The sequence below is a fragment of the Condylostylus longicornis genome, unplaced genomic scaffold (assembly GCF_029603195.1).
Source record: "Condylostylus longicornis isolate FDR11 unplaced genomic scaffold, ASM2960319v2 ptg000014l, whole genome shotgun sequence".
Classification (NCBI taxonomy): domain Eukaryota; kingdom Metazoa; phylum Arthropoda; class Insecta; order Diptera; family Dolichopodidae; genus Condylostylus; species Condylostylus longicornis.
The window spans coordinates 2945506-2964125 of NW_026577983.1; the positions used below are offsets into that span (position 1 = coordinate 2945506).

Consider the following 18620-nt stretch of genomic DNA (forward strand, 5'->3'; position numbering starts at 1 on the left):
TGGTTTAGGTTTCATTTGAAAATTTATTATCCTTTAGTTCTTTACAGAGTTTTTTTTTCATGAAATCGGAAGAAAAATAAATCTGAAAAGAAAAAAAAATGGCTGAAAATACAATTCTAAAAATTACTCTGAATTGAAAAATAGAGAAAACTAAAGACAAGAAAAAAAAACAATAGAATAAAATAGTTTTTAACTAAATTGATTTTCAAATGAAAAATACCCATAGATATTCATATACAACAGTATAACGTATACATGTATGGTTACAACGAGAAGAAAAGAAAATGATTTACGAATACTAGAGAGAAAAACAGTTGAATTTCCATAGAATTTTATAAAATTGTATACGTACACACATAATAAAATTATACTAGATATCTATATACAATTTAAGAAAATGAAAAACAAACAAATAAATCTTTATATCATTGCATCTGATGATGGTGTTAAAGTTCCACATAAAAATCCATAATTCTTTTTTACGCTCCAAAATTGTTAGATTTTCATTTTTTCTTTTATTTGCAAATTTCTGTAAAAAATATTCGAACTCTGCCAAAAACAAAGATGATAAAGAATGCAAACAAAGAAAACAAGAAAACAAAAAATAAGAAAACGTGATGTTTTTATTATTTTTCGAATTCAATTCTTTGTATTTAACCTTTTTTCATACTATGATTTTTTTGTTCCTTAAAGTTCAATGCACAAACTGATTCAATACCAGCAAAATGCAATTAATCTTTTGTTTCATTATGATCTACATTTACTTCCAAGATTTTACAATAATTTTGATTTTTCTTCATTTGCTTCAACTTTTTGTATACGACGTTTCTTTATAGAATGTAATTTGGTCCCTTAAACTTTTTTTTTTTATATTAATTTTGTTTTCTTGTTATTGATCCCATCACCATTTTTTTAATATTTTTTCTTTTTTGTTTTTGTACTCATTCAAACTTTCATTATTATATTACATGCTTTCTTTTTATAATAATTTTCATTTTATTTTCTTTTCTTTTCATATATTTTTTAATTAAAGATCGATTATATAAGAAGACGCCAGCATATATCTACAATAGATACAAGTAGTCCAACTAGAGGTCTTTTATCATCTGGTACGCCTCCACCTCAAAAGTACAATTCATCTGGTATGACATTACATACATCCCACAATGCAATGGGATATTGTACATTACGTAGCGGTTCACAACCGCCAGTTTCTGTTGGAAATGCTGCTGCTGCAGCAGCTCTATCAATGGTAAGTAAATCAATACTTGTAAATGCATACATAAATTGTGTATGTATGTACAAATTATTTCCTTTTTTTTGTTACATACACACAATCCTATGTAATTGCAATTATTAAAAGAGAAACGTAAATATGTATAATATACATATAGTTTAGTTTAAGTTGATTATACTGTAAAGATGTATGGAAAATGAATATAATACATTGAAACTTTTTGACTGAAACCAAGAATTATTGTTTTCAAAACTGCTTTCATAATTATATTTAAAAAATGTGCCAAGGTCTTTATTATACGTGTTTGAAATTCTGAATTTCTATTAAGATTTATGGATGCATAACATATTTTGTTTATACATAGTTCATGAAATTTCAGTATCTACATATTATTATGTATATACTTGAATATAATGTCCTTCAAAATTTGAATTTGAAAAATATTATCTTGCAACTTAACTGTGTATTAATTAAATTTAATGTTTTGAATATTTTCTCTATAGTGTTATAAATATTTTCCATGTCGCATTAGTGTTGAGTAACATTTAAACAAATCACATGTACTCGCATGCAGTAAAATGTAGTCTTAATTTTCAAAATTCTAATTCATTTATTCACTTGGAGAATTTTCAGAATACTATCTTAGTGTGTTTAAATGAAAAATAAAATTTTTCGAGCACAATATTCTTACGCTCCTCTCCCTCACTTTTATGTTCATAACCATTCAAAATTTTGGAAATATTTAAAGTGGTCAACGCTAAAATTTATTTCTTCTATCATAACAAATTTTAAACAAAGGTCAGATTAATTTATTTATGCTTCAAATTAATTAAGGCATAATGGAATAGAACGAAACTACATCTTCTAGCTAACGTTTGCAATAATTCAATTTTCGAACTACTTTCTCTCCTCAATATAAAAGTTGCAATGAAATTGCACAGTAGTAAGAATGTAACTATAGTAGCTCAATTATCAAAAGTATACCGTTAGGTACGTATGCATAATTCATACTAAAACTAATTGAAGATTCCGCCTGAATATATGCAATTTTTAACAGTTATGCTAAACCACTCCCTTATTTTCACTACTGTTACTAATAGCAACAAGTACCAGGTTCTAGACTAAAATTGTTGAAAAAGGAACATGTAGTATTTTGCAAAGCATGGGTTTATCAGCTATTCCTGTTTTGTGGTTAATTGGAAAAGAATTTCCAGGAAAATAACTTCTTCGTTTGAAATATTTACAAATTAAATTAGGACATTCCACAAATACAAATTTATTTTATACTTTTCAACTCATAGGATACTTTATTGGATATTATATTACAAATTTTTCCTTTGCAGTTATTGCAAATATTTTGTTTTTCTTAGAACGTAACACTCTTGTAACAATTTTACTTAAAAATTACTATATTTTAAAGAACAAAAAAAATATTACTTTAAAGGACAAAATAATATTTTAATAATTCATATATATTCATGTCCCTGTATATGTTTTTAACCCAAATCATGGACCCGTCTGAAAAAAAAAGAAAATTTATAACATGTAAATTTCCTTGTGTCAGCTGCATTTCAACTTTTATTTCATGCACAAATGAAAACTATATTTTGAATACGCATCCATTTGTATTTATTATGTGCATTGTATGTATATTAGTACACACTTTTATATACATGTTAATATACATACTTTAGTATATAGGGAAAACTTTGTCAACAGACCGTGTTCATAAAAACCCATTTTGTTTTTCTTTATTAAAAGGAAATAAAAAAAAATACTTGAACTATGTTGTGTGTCTAAATTGTAACTAACTCTTTTTTTTTCCTGCATTTTCATTCTGTATATTATCCTGTCTCTAGAGAATTAAAATGTCAAGCTTTCTTTTCTAATAAAGGGCTTCTATAAAATTTTAAAAAAGAAGATGATAGTGTACAGTTGTTTCGTAAGTATGAAAGACAAACTAATCAAACAATTAAAATTAGGTCAAATATTTCAAAATAGAAAACCAAACTGTCTATTGTAGGTGCATTTAAATGAAAAATAAAAAAAACAAAAACATAAAAGTTAACTTTGAGATCTATTATTGTCTATATACGGATAGAAAATTTTTAAGACAGTTCAATAAACTTTTACAAAACAAACAAGAAACAATATACTTCGCATATCTGAAACCACGATGTTTTTATATTCAATGCGTATAATATGATTGAAATGAGTACAAAACAGAAAAAAAAAACTTATTCATCGAATATTTCATTAGTGTATTACAATAATTGAAAAGAAAACCTTTTACTGCATCTTTTTCCAGGGCATATACATATTATCTACTAAAGTGCATTGAACAATTAAAAATCAGTTTGTAAGTATTTATATCAATTTAAAGATTTAAATTAAATTGAAAATATACAAATGTGTGTAAATTTTTAATCATGAAGTAGAAAAGAATCTTTAGAACTATTGAAAAACACTCTATGTAATAAGTTTTAACTTTGAATTTTCCTGTAACGTGGAACCTATTTTAAACTTAGTAATATTGTTTTAAAATTACATAAAATTTCCATTAAAAAATAAAATATAACTGAGGAAGTGAAATTTTAAAAATATTTCAATTAACTGAAAACCATGTTAAACTAAATGCTATTTGAAGCTGCAACTAAAAAACTTTTAATGGTTTGGGATACTCGATTCCTGAATATCCAATTTCCTTTTATTTGATTGTTTTTTTTAAATTTTAAATTATTCACTGAATTGTTCAGTTTTCCACTTTGCAGTTGGTCGTTGACGATAAAAAATTTATTCTATAAAATTGTTATTTAAAAATGTTTAGAATCTTAATTTTTCGTAAAAAAATAATAATGAGAATTTTTGAAGAACTAGTAAAATCTTTCCAGAAGTTTTGGATTTAGCAGAAAATGGAATATATCGGAACCTGATTGTAGGAGATATGTGATCTTATTTCATTTAAGGACGTAGTAGCGGACCATTAATGCTTAGAATAGTTAATAAATGCTGTTTATTTTAAATAGAATAAATTCAACCATATTGAATATAGTTTCATATAAATTCTCGTCGTTTTGTACAGAAAATACAGACACTTTTTTAAAACACCATGCAATAGGTCAGGAAACTAGACAAGAGAAAAACTAGACAAGAGAAAAATATGTATACAATTACAAATCTGTAATCATCATTCCAATCAAATCATATAGACTTAATGTTTGATATTATAAAGTTTAATTGGACAAATTACTGTCTTAAAATATAATAAATTTTGTTAACTCGCTCTGAGTATTTAAATAATTTCATTTGTTCCTGTCACATGATTCGGTTTCATGTTTGACTATTAAACTACATCCATTATTATGCAACTAAAGCTAATGCCTAGAATCTCAAATTAGGTTCCTTAAATTTCTAGCGAACATTTCAAAACTATTTCATCTTTCATAAAAGATATTTTTCATTTAAATAATTTTGTTTTACTAAAAATAAAGGAATTATTATTTCAAATATTCGAAGAAAATATCATAGAAAATTAAACAAACAGATGCATGCAAGCATACATCACATATAAATATTTGTTTTCGATTTAAGAAATACTCTTAAATTTATTTTCTAAACAAATATATAAAATAAATTTTGTAATTTGAATTTTCGAGAATAAAATCTATTCAATATAATATTTAAGCAAACAAAATAAAAATAAAATGTTTACACTTTAAAGAAAATATTTTAAAATCATGTTAAATAATATTTTAATATTCAATCTATTTTCTATTTTATTTTTCTATTCTATAAAACATTAAAATATTGCAAAAAAAAATTTTTGAGTTTCATAGAAATTACAAAAATTTTATTTTTAATACCGAATTTTTTATTTTAATTATAAATGAAATTCGAATACAAATAATGGTTTGTAAATAATTCATTTTTATTAAAAAAGAGTGCAGGGAAAGCCATGACTAATATCAAATATAAAATTTTTAACTCTATACCAATCAGGTAAAAGTGTTAGGTACATGTGAATTTGATATTACCGCTATAGACCTACTGACCACCAGAATTATCATTTCCATCATCAAATTTTCTTTCAATATTTTTAATATTCTTTATATTAAATAATTTACTACTTAATTTTTGGAATATTTTAATTCATAAATTATTAAAGGGTAACATTATTGGTAATTTTAAAATAAGTGCAATAAAAATCGGATATCGTCAGCACATAACCGATCGCAATTATCTGGTTAATGGAAAGTGCTACAGAATATTATAAAAATGCCTGTTAAATGATTCTTTCTAATTTTTACGACTTTAGTTAACACACCTAGAAAAATGTAAATTTGACTCTTAATAGAGTTTCGCTTTTTGCTATCCGAGTTCCGTGAAATGCTCGCCATTTAGTTTTGGTAACAATTAGAACTCAAATATCAAATTCCATCAATTAGTTTCATAAACATGATAAAAAATGTGAATGCGGCCCCTAGTTCGGTTTCCGAGACCAAACTTTAACATATACGTTTAGACATTTTATTAGATATTTCGAAGGGTAGAGTGGTTCGATAAGAATAATTTAAGGTGGTTAATAAGGAATAATAAGGTTGGTTAATAAGAATATTTGTTACCTTTTGTTAAGTTGGTAGAATGATCAACTTTTTATTCATATAGAAACAGAAAACCTCTTTTAAATTTTAAGTAAAATAAACGAAAAAAATATATTTTAATGTTAATTATTTTTTGTCCATTCACTGTCTTTCCAAAGATTGAAAATATATTGATCAACACACCCGCGCACATAAACTTTATTTAAATTTCAACTAATACACTAACGATTGGTTAAAAAATCCACTAGCGGTTCAATGTGTTGAAAAATTATGTTGGAGGTTCCAATCTGGGCCATGTAGTGGGCGAGAAGTATCAGAGTTAATGGTATAATTTAGATCGTTTTACGAGTATTTCTTTATTTGGTAACCCTTCTAGTAGTACACATTTATCTAAAAACATGCTGCTATGATTTCTCATAGTTAAAATTAAGATTGAATTTAATTTAATTGAATTGAATTAGCGATCGCCCATTTTTAAATGGGCCCGTTTATTATAGAGCTAATAAATATCCGGAATAAAATTTTTGACCCGAAAAATCATTGCAATTAAACTTTTCATTATCGGTTGCTCATTTAAAATTGAATAAATAAATTATTAACTAGTAAAATTTTACAAAAAATAATTTTTCAAATTTATCTCGTCAACACTAATTTGAACAATACACTCTACTTCCATGTGTATAATTTGGCAGTTTTTATCGAATTCAAACACACTGACATTGATAAGACTATTCAAAAATCGTAATTCACTTTATTAACTGTGAAACTTCAAATTAAAATAAAATTTTTAGAATTTCTTTAAAAAATTGCGATAATAAATCATGAATTTTAGAAAAAATAAAATACAAACAAAAACTTTTATTAATTCGAAAAAATAAAAAAAAAAAAGTTATAATTTAGTGAAAAACCAAAAAAATAACAAGAAAAAACAAAACTCTTTTAAAATTGATGAAAATTTATATTAAATTTGAATGATTCACTTAGGAGTATCCCATTTTATTCGACCATAATTCCTTTTAATCTTCTTTTATTTGTAAAAGCAATTTATTAAAAATCCAAAAGAACAAAAGTGATTTCCGGCCTACATTTTAAATACAACAACGATAGATGACTCTTATAAAACAAAGAAAATAAGAAAAAATAAGTAAAAAAAAAAAAAACAGAAAATCAAAAGAAAAAAACTTTAGCCATTTCAAATATTCAAAAATGAATATAAAAAGTTTCAGTTCTTATTTTCTTCTTGTTTTCTTCTATACTTATGTTTCTTAGGTTTTTGATCCCTATAGGAAATCCTTTTATATTGTTTTCAATTTCACAGCTTACCAATTTATTTATTTTTTTGTTTTTTCCATAGACAATTTTATATGTATATGTATGTATGAATGTAAATATACAAGTACAACTTTCACATAATGAACCAAAATTCCCATTAAAAAAATTTTCAAGATTTTTATTTGTACAAGATGCATGTGCCTCATAGACTCAAAATGAATTACAATATTTTTACTTACATTATTCTATTTTTTCTTCCAAATACTATTATTTATATATATACGAAAATTTATAACTGTTATACAAAAGTACACCGCCACTATAAAAGAAAAGAAAATTAAAATAATAGCCTTAAATTTTTGTCCCGAGTCTGATCTTGAAAACTTGCCTATATATATAATGTATAATATAAATGTATGTCTTATTTATATCACATAATAATAATAGCATGTATGGAAGTTCGAACAAAACCATATTCCTTCCCACGCATAGTCTCATTTCAAATTTTTTTATTTCTATAATATTTTCTATAAAAATCTTTGTTCTATATAAAATTTATTTTATTGTATACTTTTCTTAGTGTCAAAATTTAAGAATGACAAATGTAATATCATACATATAGTATATAATAAGATTATATGGACACTTAAAATCGAAGAAAAATAAAATTCTGAAATGGAATAAGAATGCGATTTCTACGCAGGCATGATATTTTAAGAGAATAACAAAAGAATGAATAAAAATTATATAAAAACCAACACTTATTATACAATATTCAATTCTATGTTATACAACTATATATACGTATTTAAGAACATAAAAACTTTTTTTCAATCTGTACATAAGTCGTTATATACTATATTTTATATACTCTTCAAAATTAATTAATTACTCAATGATAGTTTAACTTTCTGATTGATTATTATCTTTTGTTATACTAATAATTATTGTTATTAGTGTTGTCATTAATTGCATACTATCTTATAAATTATATAATGCTATATTAATTATATATATATATATATATATATGTAAGTAGATAGTTTTAATATATTATAAGTCTATTAAAGACCACTTTTTGTATAACTTTCTGATTTAATTCTCTTATATAGTATGCTTGATGAAATTAAGTTTATTAAGAGTGTTCACTCGAATATTCACTTTTATTGCTTTTATAATTAATTTTGATAATTAATTCCATTTTAAGTTAATATTATAACAAATTAATAATATTTTGTAATTTTCAATTGAGAAGATGTTAAAAAAAAATCTTATGAATTACGAAAATTTCATAATGAATTTTATAACTTAAAGTAGATTTAAAATAAATTAAGTCAATAAAATATTTTAGTCATAAATGAATTTGAAAATTTATATTTGTATTTTAACAGAAATTCGATCACGTAAAACTAAGAGCTTCAATGAATCAAACGAATAAACTAAATGTTGCAAAGAAGTTTATAAATTCTTTCATCTTTCTTGTCAGTAATTGTAGTATATTTATCGAGAACTATTACACTATGCTTGTGAGCCGGGGTTTGGCTTACCATGTTATATATCTACATTTCGTCATTCTATTTTGATTCAAATAACAGAACTTCCTATAATTAAACTGAGTCTGCTTCTATAAAAGAATTAAATTTTTAGTAAAATAACTTTCTAAATTAGAAAAACCAAATTCTAATTTTAAGGATTAATTCAAAACATCAGCAATGTCCGAAATTTTCGTCTTTTTGGTTATTTTACTGCCATTAATCATTCTTATATCATACTAAATGCAAATTTCTGAAATTTATGTTAAGTATAACCATTTCCAATAAGTTCTGCCATTCAATATGCTTCCAATACTCCAAATCTAAAAATTTACTACCTATAATACAAAATATTTTCTTAATAAGATTTTAAAGCGGTATAAATTACATAATATATATACTCGTATTACAAAATTCGTATATATTACAAAATTCTAGTTAAAAATCACACGAACATAACATATATTTCAATAAAACATTTAGACAATTAATGTCGAAAATAAAATATATAAAAAAAAATTATTTTCAAGAATGATTAAATAATCTTTAAACTTTTTAGATAAAATTCAGGACTTCTTGTTAAACTTAAGTAATAAATTTTTTTATTGTATGAATATTTTTACTGTGCTCTTTAAATATATTTTTAATGTAATTTATATTTACAATGTACCTATAAAATGAAAAAGAAATTTAGGTTTTTTGCCCTCAAGTTTTGAAATGATATTGTGTTACATATACAATAAATAATAATATAAAAATATCATTGTTGTATTGTGAAGGAGCACAAAAAAATAAGATTGTATTGTAACATAATTTCTATGTTAGTAGGTGAAATAATAATAAAAATAAAAGCATTTAAAAGCCCAGAAGTGCTAGAGAGTTTTCTTTAGAATAACAAGAAAAAAAAACACAAAAATTCTCATTTCTCCAAAAATTAATTTATTTGTTTGCTTGCTTTTCTTCTGATTTACGAAAAAAATCCTTAATTTTCCATAAAAATTATTTGTGTAAAAAAATGCAATTTTAAGTATTTTATGGTGTTAAAATTCATCACTAATCCTCATTAAAATGATTTTAATTGTTTTGTATTTAAAGCTTATTTCAAATTTTCAAAAATTTATAAATATATCAGCCCAATGATATAAGGCTGCCGGGTAGAAACATTCTCAATGCTTGTGAATTCTCAAAAGCTATAATAATGTAGAGAGCAAAAATACAAAAAATTTATTTCTTTTTTCAAAAATTCTAAAAAGATTAATAAAAATTAATAAATTCTTAAACGTCTTTTAAACTTCATTTTCTAATTCAAAATAATCGCCTATAAAATTAATCACAAATTTTTAGTTTAGTTTTTAGCTTTTTCAAATTTGTATACAAGCAATTATTTTAAATTAATAAAACAATTCAAATGTTTTCCTGTTGTAAACTCAAATTGTCGATTTTAACTGGTCATTTCGTCGACAAATTCAATCATCTTGTTAAGATTTTATTCCATCTTCATTCTTCCCCTAAAAGTATGCAATAAAATATTGCTTATAATATTAAGACAATTACATAATGTATAACTTTAAATAATACAAAATGTTCAAAAAGCAAAAGTACTACTTTTTATTAGCCGTTGATTTGATCCTAGTTCACTATATCACATTTTCCGCTCGTATAATAAAAATATCTTAAATATCTAGCTCAACATTAAAAATAAATTTAAATTAAGTTTTCTTGATTACATTTGCATTGTAATTTATTTTCATCTATTGTATTTCACTTAACATGCGTACATGTACATTTAATAATTTTTATTCAAAAAACAGAAATCAAATACATGGTCCCATGAATTTTTTTTTAATTTTTCAATAATAGCATAAATATAAAGTAATATGAGAAATTTCTGGGATACTATGATGACATACACACTCAACTTCCTTTTTTTGCGAAATATAATAGTTATTTAATATTGTTATATATATACGAGTGGAACAATAATATTTCTATATACATATTATTTATTCTTTGTTTCTTATATGAATAATTTTCCCTTTGCTCAAAATGCATGAAAACATAATTTTCAGCTTTTTGGTCATAAATAAAGAAGATTTCCTTTTGGCATATTACATGCTAACTGAACAACTTTTTGGGTTTTAATAATATTTTATAAATTTTATATATGTGTATTCATATATGTACGCTCCTAGTAGTCATTATTATGTGTGTGTGGATATAGATTTTTATATGGACATCATGTATTTTCTATTTTTCTAAAAATATATACATTTGTATATACATATATGGTATGTATATGTTAAAAAAAACAAAAGGATCATGATTTTTTGTGTGAATTCCAACTTTTGTCACTTAAAATTTCTTATTCTATACATACATGTATAATACAATATAATATGTACATATGTATATACCCACGAACAAATGCAATATATGCACATTACTTTTACTAATGATGTTAGCATACAATTGTGGTATTATCTAAATGTGCATGTTATGTATGAATAGTACAAGTATTAAAAGTTTATATGAACATATAATACACACATAAGTAAAATAATTTATTCATATTAATATATTTATAGACTATTATTTGCTTGGAAGATGTTCACCTATAAAATTTCTTAATAGACTTCTTGCATACCTATATGCCCATATATACTTCCACATTACGAGTATATTTGCAATAGTACACTTAAAAAAAATTATATTGAATTTTATACTGAAAAATAAAATTAATAAAATTATTTTAATATCAGAACATAAAAGTGAACACTGTAATTTTTTAACTTAAATTGTTAAAAAGTTTAAAAATCTTAACTACTTAAATTTTATTTGCTTAATTTCAAAAAAACTCAAATTTCAATTAATTACTATACTAAATATTTTTGTATAAATAACAACTAAATGCTAGTTTACAGCTAAAATACCATCAGCTTATCCTTCTTATCGATATGCTGAACTTTTGTTTAAAAATAGTTTTCTATTTAATATAGTAAAGAATGTTATTTGAAGTGAATTTTTGTATTCTTTCGTAGAGTTCATTGTAAATTGCGAATTAATAAAAAAAATGCTATTGAAATAAAAATTATTTTGAATTAATTACGAAAAAGTCCATTTGCCCTTTCAGTCTAATTACGGGAAAATCCATAAAATGCACTTGATTTTTTATCAATATTTTATGCTTCAATTATTTGGAAAAATGCGTATTAACAATCATCGAATCAGATATCGGAAGCAAACAGTTATATAACTAGCATTATAACAGTCAAAGTTATTACTTTTAAATACTTTAATTTTTGAAATCACAAAAATTGCAGTCCTTGTTTTTCAAAGTGTCAAATGGTCGCGCAATGCTTGTTTTTTTTCTTCATATTTCCTTTTTGTGGTTTGGTAAAACATATAAAAACTAAAAAACTGAATAAGTGATAAAACAAAGGAAAAAAATTATTTAAAATTTGTAATCCTTTGTTTTCCAATGACTTATACAACAATATTATTCCCTCTCTAGATAGAGCAATATACAAAGTTTAATATGTAAAATAATTACAAGCATTTTATTATGATATAGGTTCAGTTTCAATACCCTTTTAATGGGTTATCCACATACACACATATCTTATAAATAACATGATGTTTACTTTACATTCGTTTTGTATTTCTTATTTAATTTTTCAGCACGAGACTTTTTTTTCTTTTGTTAAACATTTTTAATAATTTTTATTCGCGTAAAGTTTATTTTCCATTATTGTATAATATGTGTCATTAGGACTCCAAAGATTATGAAGTTTATTTGATAGTGTATTTTAATTAAGAGTTCATTTAAAAATTATTGTTTTTACTCATACGAGTATATCATTATTTTAAAGTTTATTTAAAATTTCAATTTAAAAAATATTTTATATTTCTATATAAAATCATCTAATGCAAATTTTCATGTAAAATTGTGAAAACACCATAATAATTTGCGTTTTTGTGAAGTTATGTAAAAAAAATTATATTTTTAAATAATTACAAACTATGTATAGAACCGATATAGTAATATTCTCAAATGTTGATGATCCAGTACAAGTCTGAAAGAGTCAAATGTCTTACATATTGTAAGGCTACTTTAATTTATGTTGTTGCTATTGTAATATTACTTACATCGTATATAGGTAGACACTCATAGTTATTAAATAATAATTAAGTTGAGACTTGAAAATTTACAACACCAGATTAAAATGCAATTCTCTGCAGAATATAGTAAAAACTCTAGCTTACCTTTTACGCGGTTGTTCATTAGAATTACATAAACAATAATTAAAACCTGAAATTTATGGGATACTAAAAGAATAATTCCAAAAATAAAATTAAATTATTTAAAGTTTCATAAGTCTATTCAGCAATTTAAAATTGTAAAATATCAAAATTCCCAAATATTTAAAAAAAATATTTAAAAATTTTGCATTGCATACCTTTTGATTCGCAATTATTTCTAGAACTTTATAACTTTTTAAAACCCAAAAATTGTTAAATTTTAGTACCAAAAAAAAAAAATTCTCTTACTCTCCTGCAATGTAAAAAAAAATTTTTTTTTGAAAGATTGCATTTTTCGTTTTTGATTTTGTAACTAATTTTACATTTTTACTAATATTTTTCCATTTGGTTTTTTTGGTGTTTTGTTCAAATGTGTGACAAAAAAAAAACTTTTTTCCTTTTCGTTAGAATCTCATAAAATTTCATAATAAATTTAAATAAAAGTTTTGTTATTTAATTTTTAGGTTTCCAATTTTATTATTTAATTTTGTTTGAAACTTTTTTAAAAATAAAAGTTTTAAAATTTTTTTTCCATTCTGGGTAATTTTTTTATTTACAATAGAATTCTAAGTAAAAAGGAAACATCACACACTCTAACAGTTTGAAATTTTAATTAACTTTTAGTTGTAGGAACTAAAACAGAGCTTTTACAAATCTTTAAATTCTAAAATTATATTTGTATGTAAATATGTACGCATGTTATAACTTTTGATTCAAATGTAATGAAAACAATAGTTGAAAATTTCCAAGTTAAAATTTAGTTTTACTTTTTTGAAGAGAATAAATTTTTTTTGGAACTTTTATGAAAACGTAGTAATTTAAAAGAGTTTTGTAAGGAATTGAATTACAAGAAATTATATAGGTGAATCGATGAAATGCAAAATCTATGATAAATGGACTCAAAATGATTTCATATATTTTTCGGAAAATGTACTATATATGAAGTGATTCAAATCTGAATGTGTTAAAATCAACCTTAAATTTAAATATTGTAAAGCCGATGTTAAAGGTCTTCTCATGAAACTCTTTTAGAGCAAACTTTAGTGATATAGGCGCAATAAACTTATTTTATTAAAATGTACAATGCCAGTGAATTGAGAAAAAAATTGGCACTCTGTTGAAAAACTTAAAATCATGGTATCGGACATATAAGACAATTTTTTGAGCATTCGTGTCCTCGTTTAACTTTAATATTTGATTATTTGCAAAACATTAATGAGTTCTATAGAATGGGTATCAGAGCTTCTAATAAAAAAATTTAAAATTCAACGTAAATGTACTTCCAAATTTGTTACGATCTCTCAAAATATATAAGAAATTCAAAATGTTTTTAAAATTAAACTTTAAATTTTAGTTGTTCACAAAATTATTTAAACATAAATTTTCTTTTGTTTCCTAAAATCTTCAAATATCAATAAACTTTCAATACATTGCAATAGTGCAACCAAAAGTACTATACACAAAACAATTTTTGTAATTACATAAGCGGCTGCCCTTTCGAGGAGCGCTAATGAACATTAAGTTCCTAATTTAAGACCAAACCACCCAAAAAATGCAGTTCTATTGTGTAAATACAAAAATTGTGTTCTGTATACCAAGATAAACTGTATACACAATGATACAACTGCAAATAGCTTTACCCCTAAATGTATACAAAATATTTAAAAATTTTAATTTTTAATTTGAACGACAAATTTTTTACAAGCAATTTTGAAAAATTAATTAAAAATGTTAACTGATTTACATTGACTATATGAAATGTTATTATTTTACAACGTGATTAATTATAATGAAGACAATATTTTTTTATGTTATTCAAATAGCAATTATTATTCTTTTAATTAATATTTTGACCTCCTAGTGCAAAAACTAATGCACTACAGAAAAGCAACAATGGAACTAAAAAATAAATTTTTTCTTGGTTCTTTTGTTTATGTTTTTTAGTCTCCAATTCGAATAAACACATATTGTGTACCAAAGAGCACTAAAATTCTAGTATCTAACAATTTCATGCTATTATATTGCATACATAACATATAATTTTCGCTTTAATTTTTACTGAGACCACCACTTTAAAGAAGACATTCAGTTCTCTAGTATTATATTGACCACAAAATTTTTAATATTTTTAAAATGCTTGAATATCCTTATAAAATATTCTATATTATGCACTTGTGTAAATGAAGAAGAGATGTAAAAGAAAAAGTATAAAAGAACATTTTGAATTTAGCTCAATTTTTTAATTTTTAAAATGTTATACACAATATTAATGTAAAGTTTATTGAAGTTTATAATTAACTATAATCAAATTCATTGATAAAAACTACTTTTGATTCTAAACTAAGTACCTAACTAAATTTAATATTAAAAAATTTTCTACCACAATTTTTTCGAGAAAATTTGTTACAGCTACACCTTGTTTTCAAAACTGCCTTGTAAAAAAAATATAAATCGTTTTTAGTTGATGTTAAAGGTCCTGCAATTCGAGTATTTTTTATAAATTTTGGAAATATAATATTGTATTGTTCTTTTTTTGTTTCTATTCTACCCTAACATTGCTTTTTTCATCTTCCTCTGTAATTTTATCCCATTTTTTATAAATTAAAAAACAACATTCGTATTGAGAAATAATTTTTTTTGTTTACTTATATGCTATCCACTTAAACTCAAATACATGTGTATGTGTGTGTTTATTTAAAAATATTTACATATTATAATAAATGTATATATACTTATGTATAACAGTTTACTAGTCATATTTTCGATATTATGTTTTCTGGTTCTGGTTCTGATAGTTTATTTTTTCAAAACAAAAAATTACTTTACAATAGAAAAATAACACAAAAACACCAAAGAAATGCTATGATATAGTTTTTCTTTTCCAACAACCTTTATTGTATTGTAAGCTCTATAAGTCTATAGTTTAAACTAAAAAATATAACGCTTACATTATAGTGCAGCTTTATCCCTTTTTTGTTAAACCAATTTTTAGCACTTTTCCAAAAATTTTTTGAAAAAAAGTGCTTATTAGTTTCACTCTGTCCGTCCGTCCGTCCGTCCGTCCGTCCGTCCGTCCGTCCGTCCGTCCGTCCGTCTGTCCGTGTGTCTGTTTACAAAACTTCTACATTCTTAAAGATAGAAAGCTGAAATTTAATACGTACATAGATCTTTACTAGAAACTTATTTTCGTAGAACAAAATTTTTACCTATCTCCCCCCCTCTAGAAGTTATACCCCCCCAAAACACTAAAAATGGCCTATTTTAACTATTTGTTGCAATGAAACCATAAGCATTTTTGAAATTTTGCAAACGCAGAAGGGCAGTGACTTGCTTCCCCTACCGCGGTATACTATAGTTAAACTTTAGAAAAACAAAATGGCCGTTCAAATTTACCGTTATCTAAAGTCCTTTTTTTTCAAATTTTTCATGCCGTTTTTCTTCTAGACCCCAGCCTGTAGAAGCTTGAAATTTTAGGAGCTTTTAGACATTAACAAGTAGTTCATTTCGTTAGAAGAAAATTTTTTTCCATCTCCACCCCCTCTCAAGTTATGGCCTCTTGAAATTTGTGAAATATGCATTTTTGACACCTTATATTTCTGAAAACGCAAGTTTTTTCAAATTTCTATAAACGCAAAAAGTTAACAGTAAATTCCATGAAATTAAAAAATATAATTATTTTTCTTAACTCACACAATTAACCCTTAAAATCGAGCATTATGTTAACCCCTGTTTATATTAAATTTTGCTTTATTTCAAAGACTGCATAAATGGTTCATCCTAAATATATGCAATCCTAGAAATAGTTTCGTTTATAAATGAAAATAATTTTAATAGTGTGGTGGATATACATAGACTGTTTTTAAAAGCAGTATTTTCACTTGTTTAAGGGAAAAGTGCTACAATACAAACCATTGGTTTGACCCAACTTTATTTTTTAATAGTTTTTGTTTAAAAGTAAAAGAAATTAGATTGTAGGTAGACTTTTGCACTGAATATGAATACTATGTATACGTGGGGGGGAAAGATCAAATAAGTACAAAAAAATTAATCCCAAATTTAAGATTTTTTTTAAGTTATAGAAATAGGAGTAATTTCTACTCTTATACTAAAAGATTTTCATCTATATAAAATTACTCTTATACTCGTATGCAATGTAATTTTATATAGACGCATTTTTCATGTAAAATTTTGCAAGAGTTTTTTGTATAATGTATTTTGAATAAATGTGACGGAAAGAAACAAAAACGTTATTACAATAAACCTTAACATTTTAAGATTGTGAAGTAGGTTAATGTGAAATGTTGTTTTTTTTTTTCTTGAATATTTTTTTATTCAATGAACACTACAATAGTAAATGCGATTACATATACTTTTTAGGCACTAAGTTTTTCCCTTTACATAACTAAAATCGGTATAATGGTTGCAGGTATTTTTTTTTTCTGAAAAAAAAAAACAATCTGCATTGCGGGTGGTTTCTATTCAATTGTGATTTATTTCAATGAAGTTAATTATAAAATTTCAAAAAGGCGGTAAAAAAATATTCAAGTTTAGTTGTTATACATAAGAAGTTCGAACAAAAATATTTTTTAAACTTATAGTACTTCACGTTTTGCTAAATGAAGGGTCAACAAATATTGAAATTAATATTTAAAATGACCTAAATACTGAAATCCTTGTTTGATATGTAGTTCAAAGCCACCATTTTCTATAAGATGAGAATCACTTAAACAATGGTTACTTTATATAATATTAAAATAATTTAAATATTTACAATTAATAATATAAATGACTGCAATTACATACAAACATACAGTCCCATTTGAGTGTATAACAATATTTAAATTTTTTATTCTTATTTATATTTTTTTTATTATTTAATATATATATATAGAATCCTGGACCACCTCATATATATTCAAATTCAGTAGCATCATGTACATTACCACGTCATCCTAGTATGTGGCCTGGTTATACGGGTACAATAGCTGGTGTAAGGCATATACAAGCACCATTAGCTAGTCTACATCAATTATCACAACAACAATGCCTTCAGCAAGCAAATCAACAACAACAGCATTTACCACAACATCATCAAGATTTAATGACATCATTTCCAACACCATCAACAATAGCAATGCAACATTTAGGTCAAAATCAAAGGCAACGAATTTGTGTTGGTGGACCACCATTAACAAGCACAAATATTAGTAATATTAATTTAAATACAAGTTCAGGTAGTGGTAACAGTGGTGTTGGTATTATTAATAGTAATTGTGGTAATAATAGCAGTAATAATATTGGTTTAGGTTTAACATCAACAACTGGTATTAATAATAATACAAATGGTCTTAATGTTGTTGGTGTTACAACAATATCAAATAATATTGTTGGTCTTGCACCAGGTACTAGTATTACTGTCGGTGGCAATGGTGGTCTATTATCATCAACAAATAGTAATGGTAATGGTAGTGGTTTATCTGAAGATGAAGCATCAGTTCAAACACCATTAATGATTAAACGTGAAAGTACTGTATGACTATAGGAAACGCACGGGGTCGGTGATACGGCCCTGTGATAAAATTTTTTTTAAATAAAAATAAAATCGTTTTTTATCTTTTTCTACTACTATTAATTTTTTTTTTGGTTTTCGTTTTTTAAATTTACCAATTGAATATTATT

General features: G+C 24.2%; 1 protein-coding gene across 1 annotated transcript in view; it reads left to right on the forward strand.

Moving 5' to 3' along the window:
* LOC129605797 (hemicentin-1) overlaps positions 1–18594 on the forward strand; it is a 148888-nt gene extending 130294 nt beyond the window's left edge. Inside the window, exons 15-16 of the mRNA XM_055515747.1 lie at positions 1034–1252; positions 17833–18594. Coding sequence (XP_055371722.1) covers positions 1034–1252; positions 17833–18477 — 864 coding nt within the window. The 3' untranslated portion in view covers positions 18478–18594. The remainder of the gene's footprint in view (positions 1–1033; positions 1253–17832) is intronic.
* Positions 18595–18620: the final 26 nt, after the last annotated feature.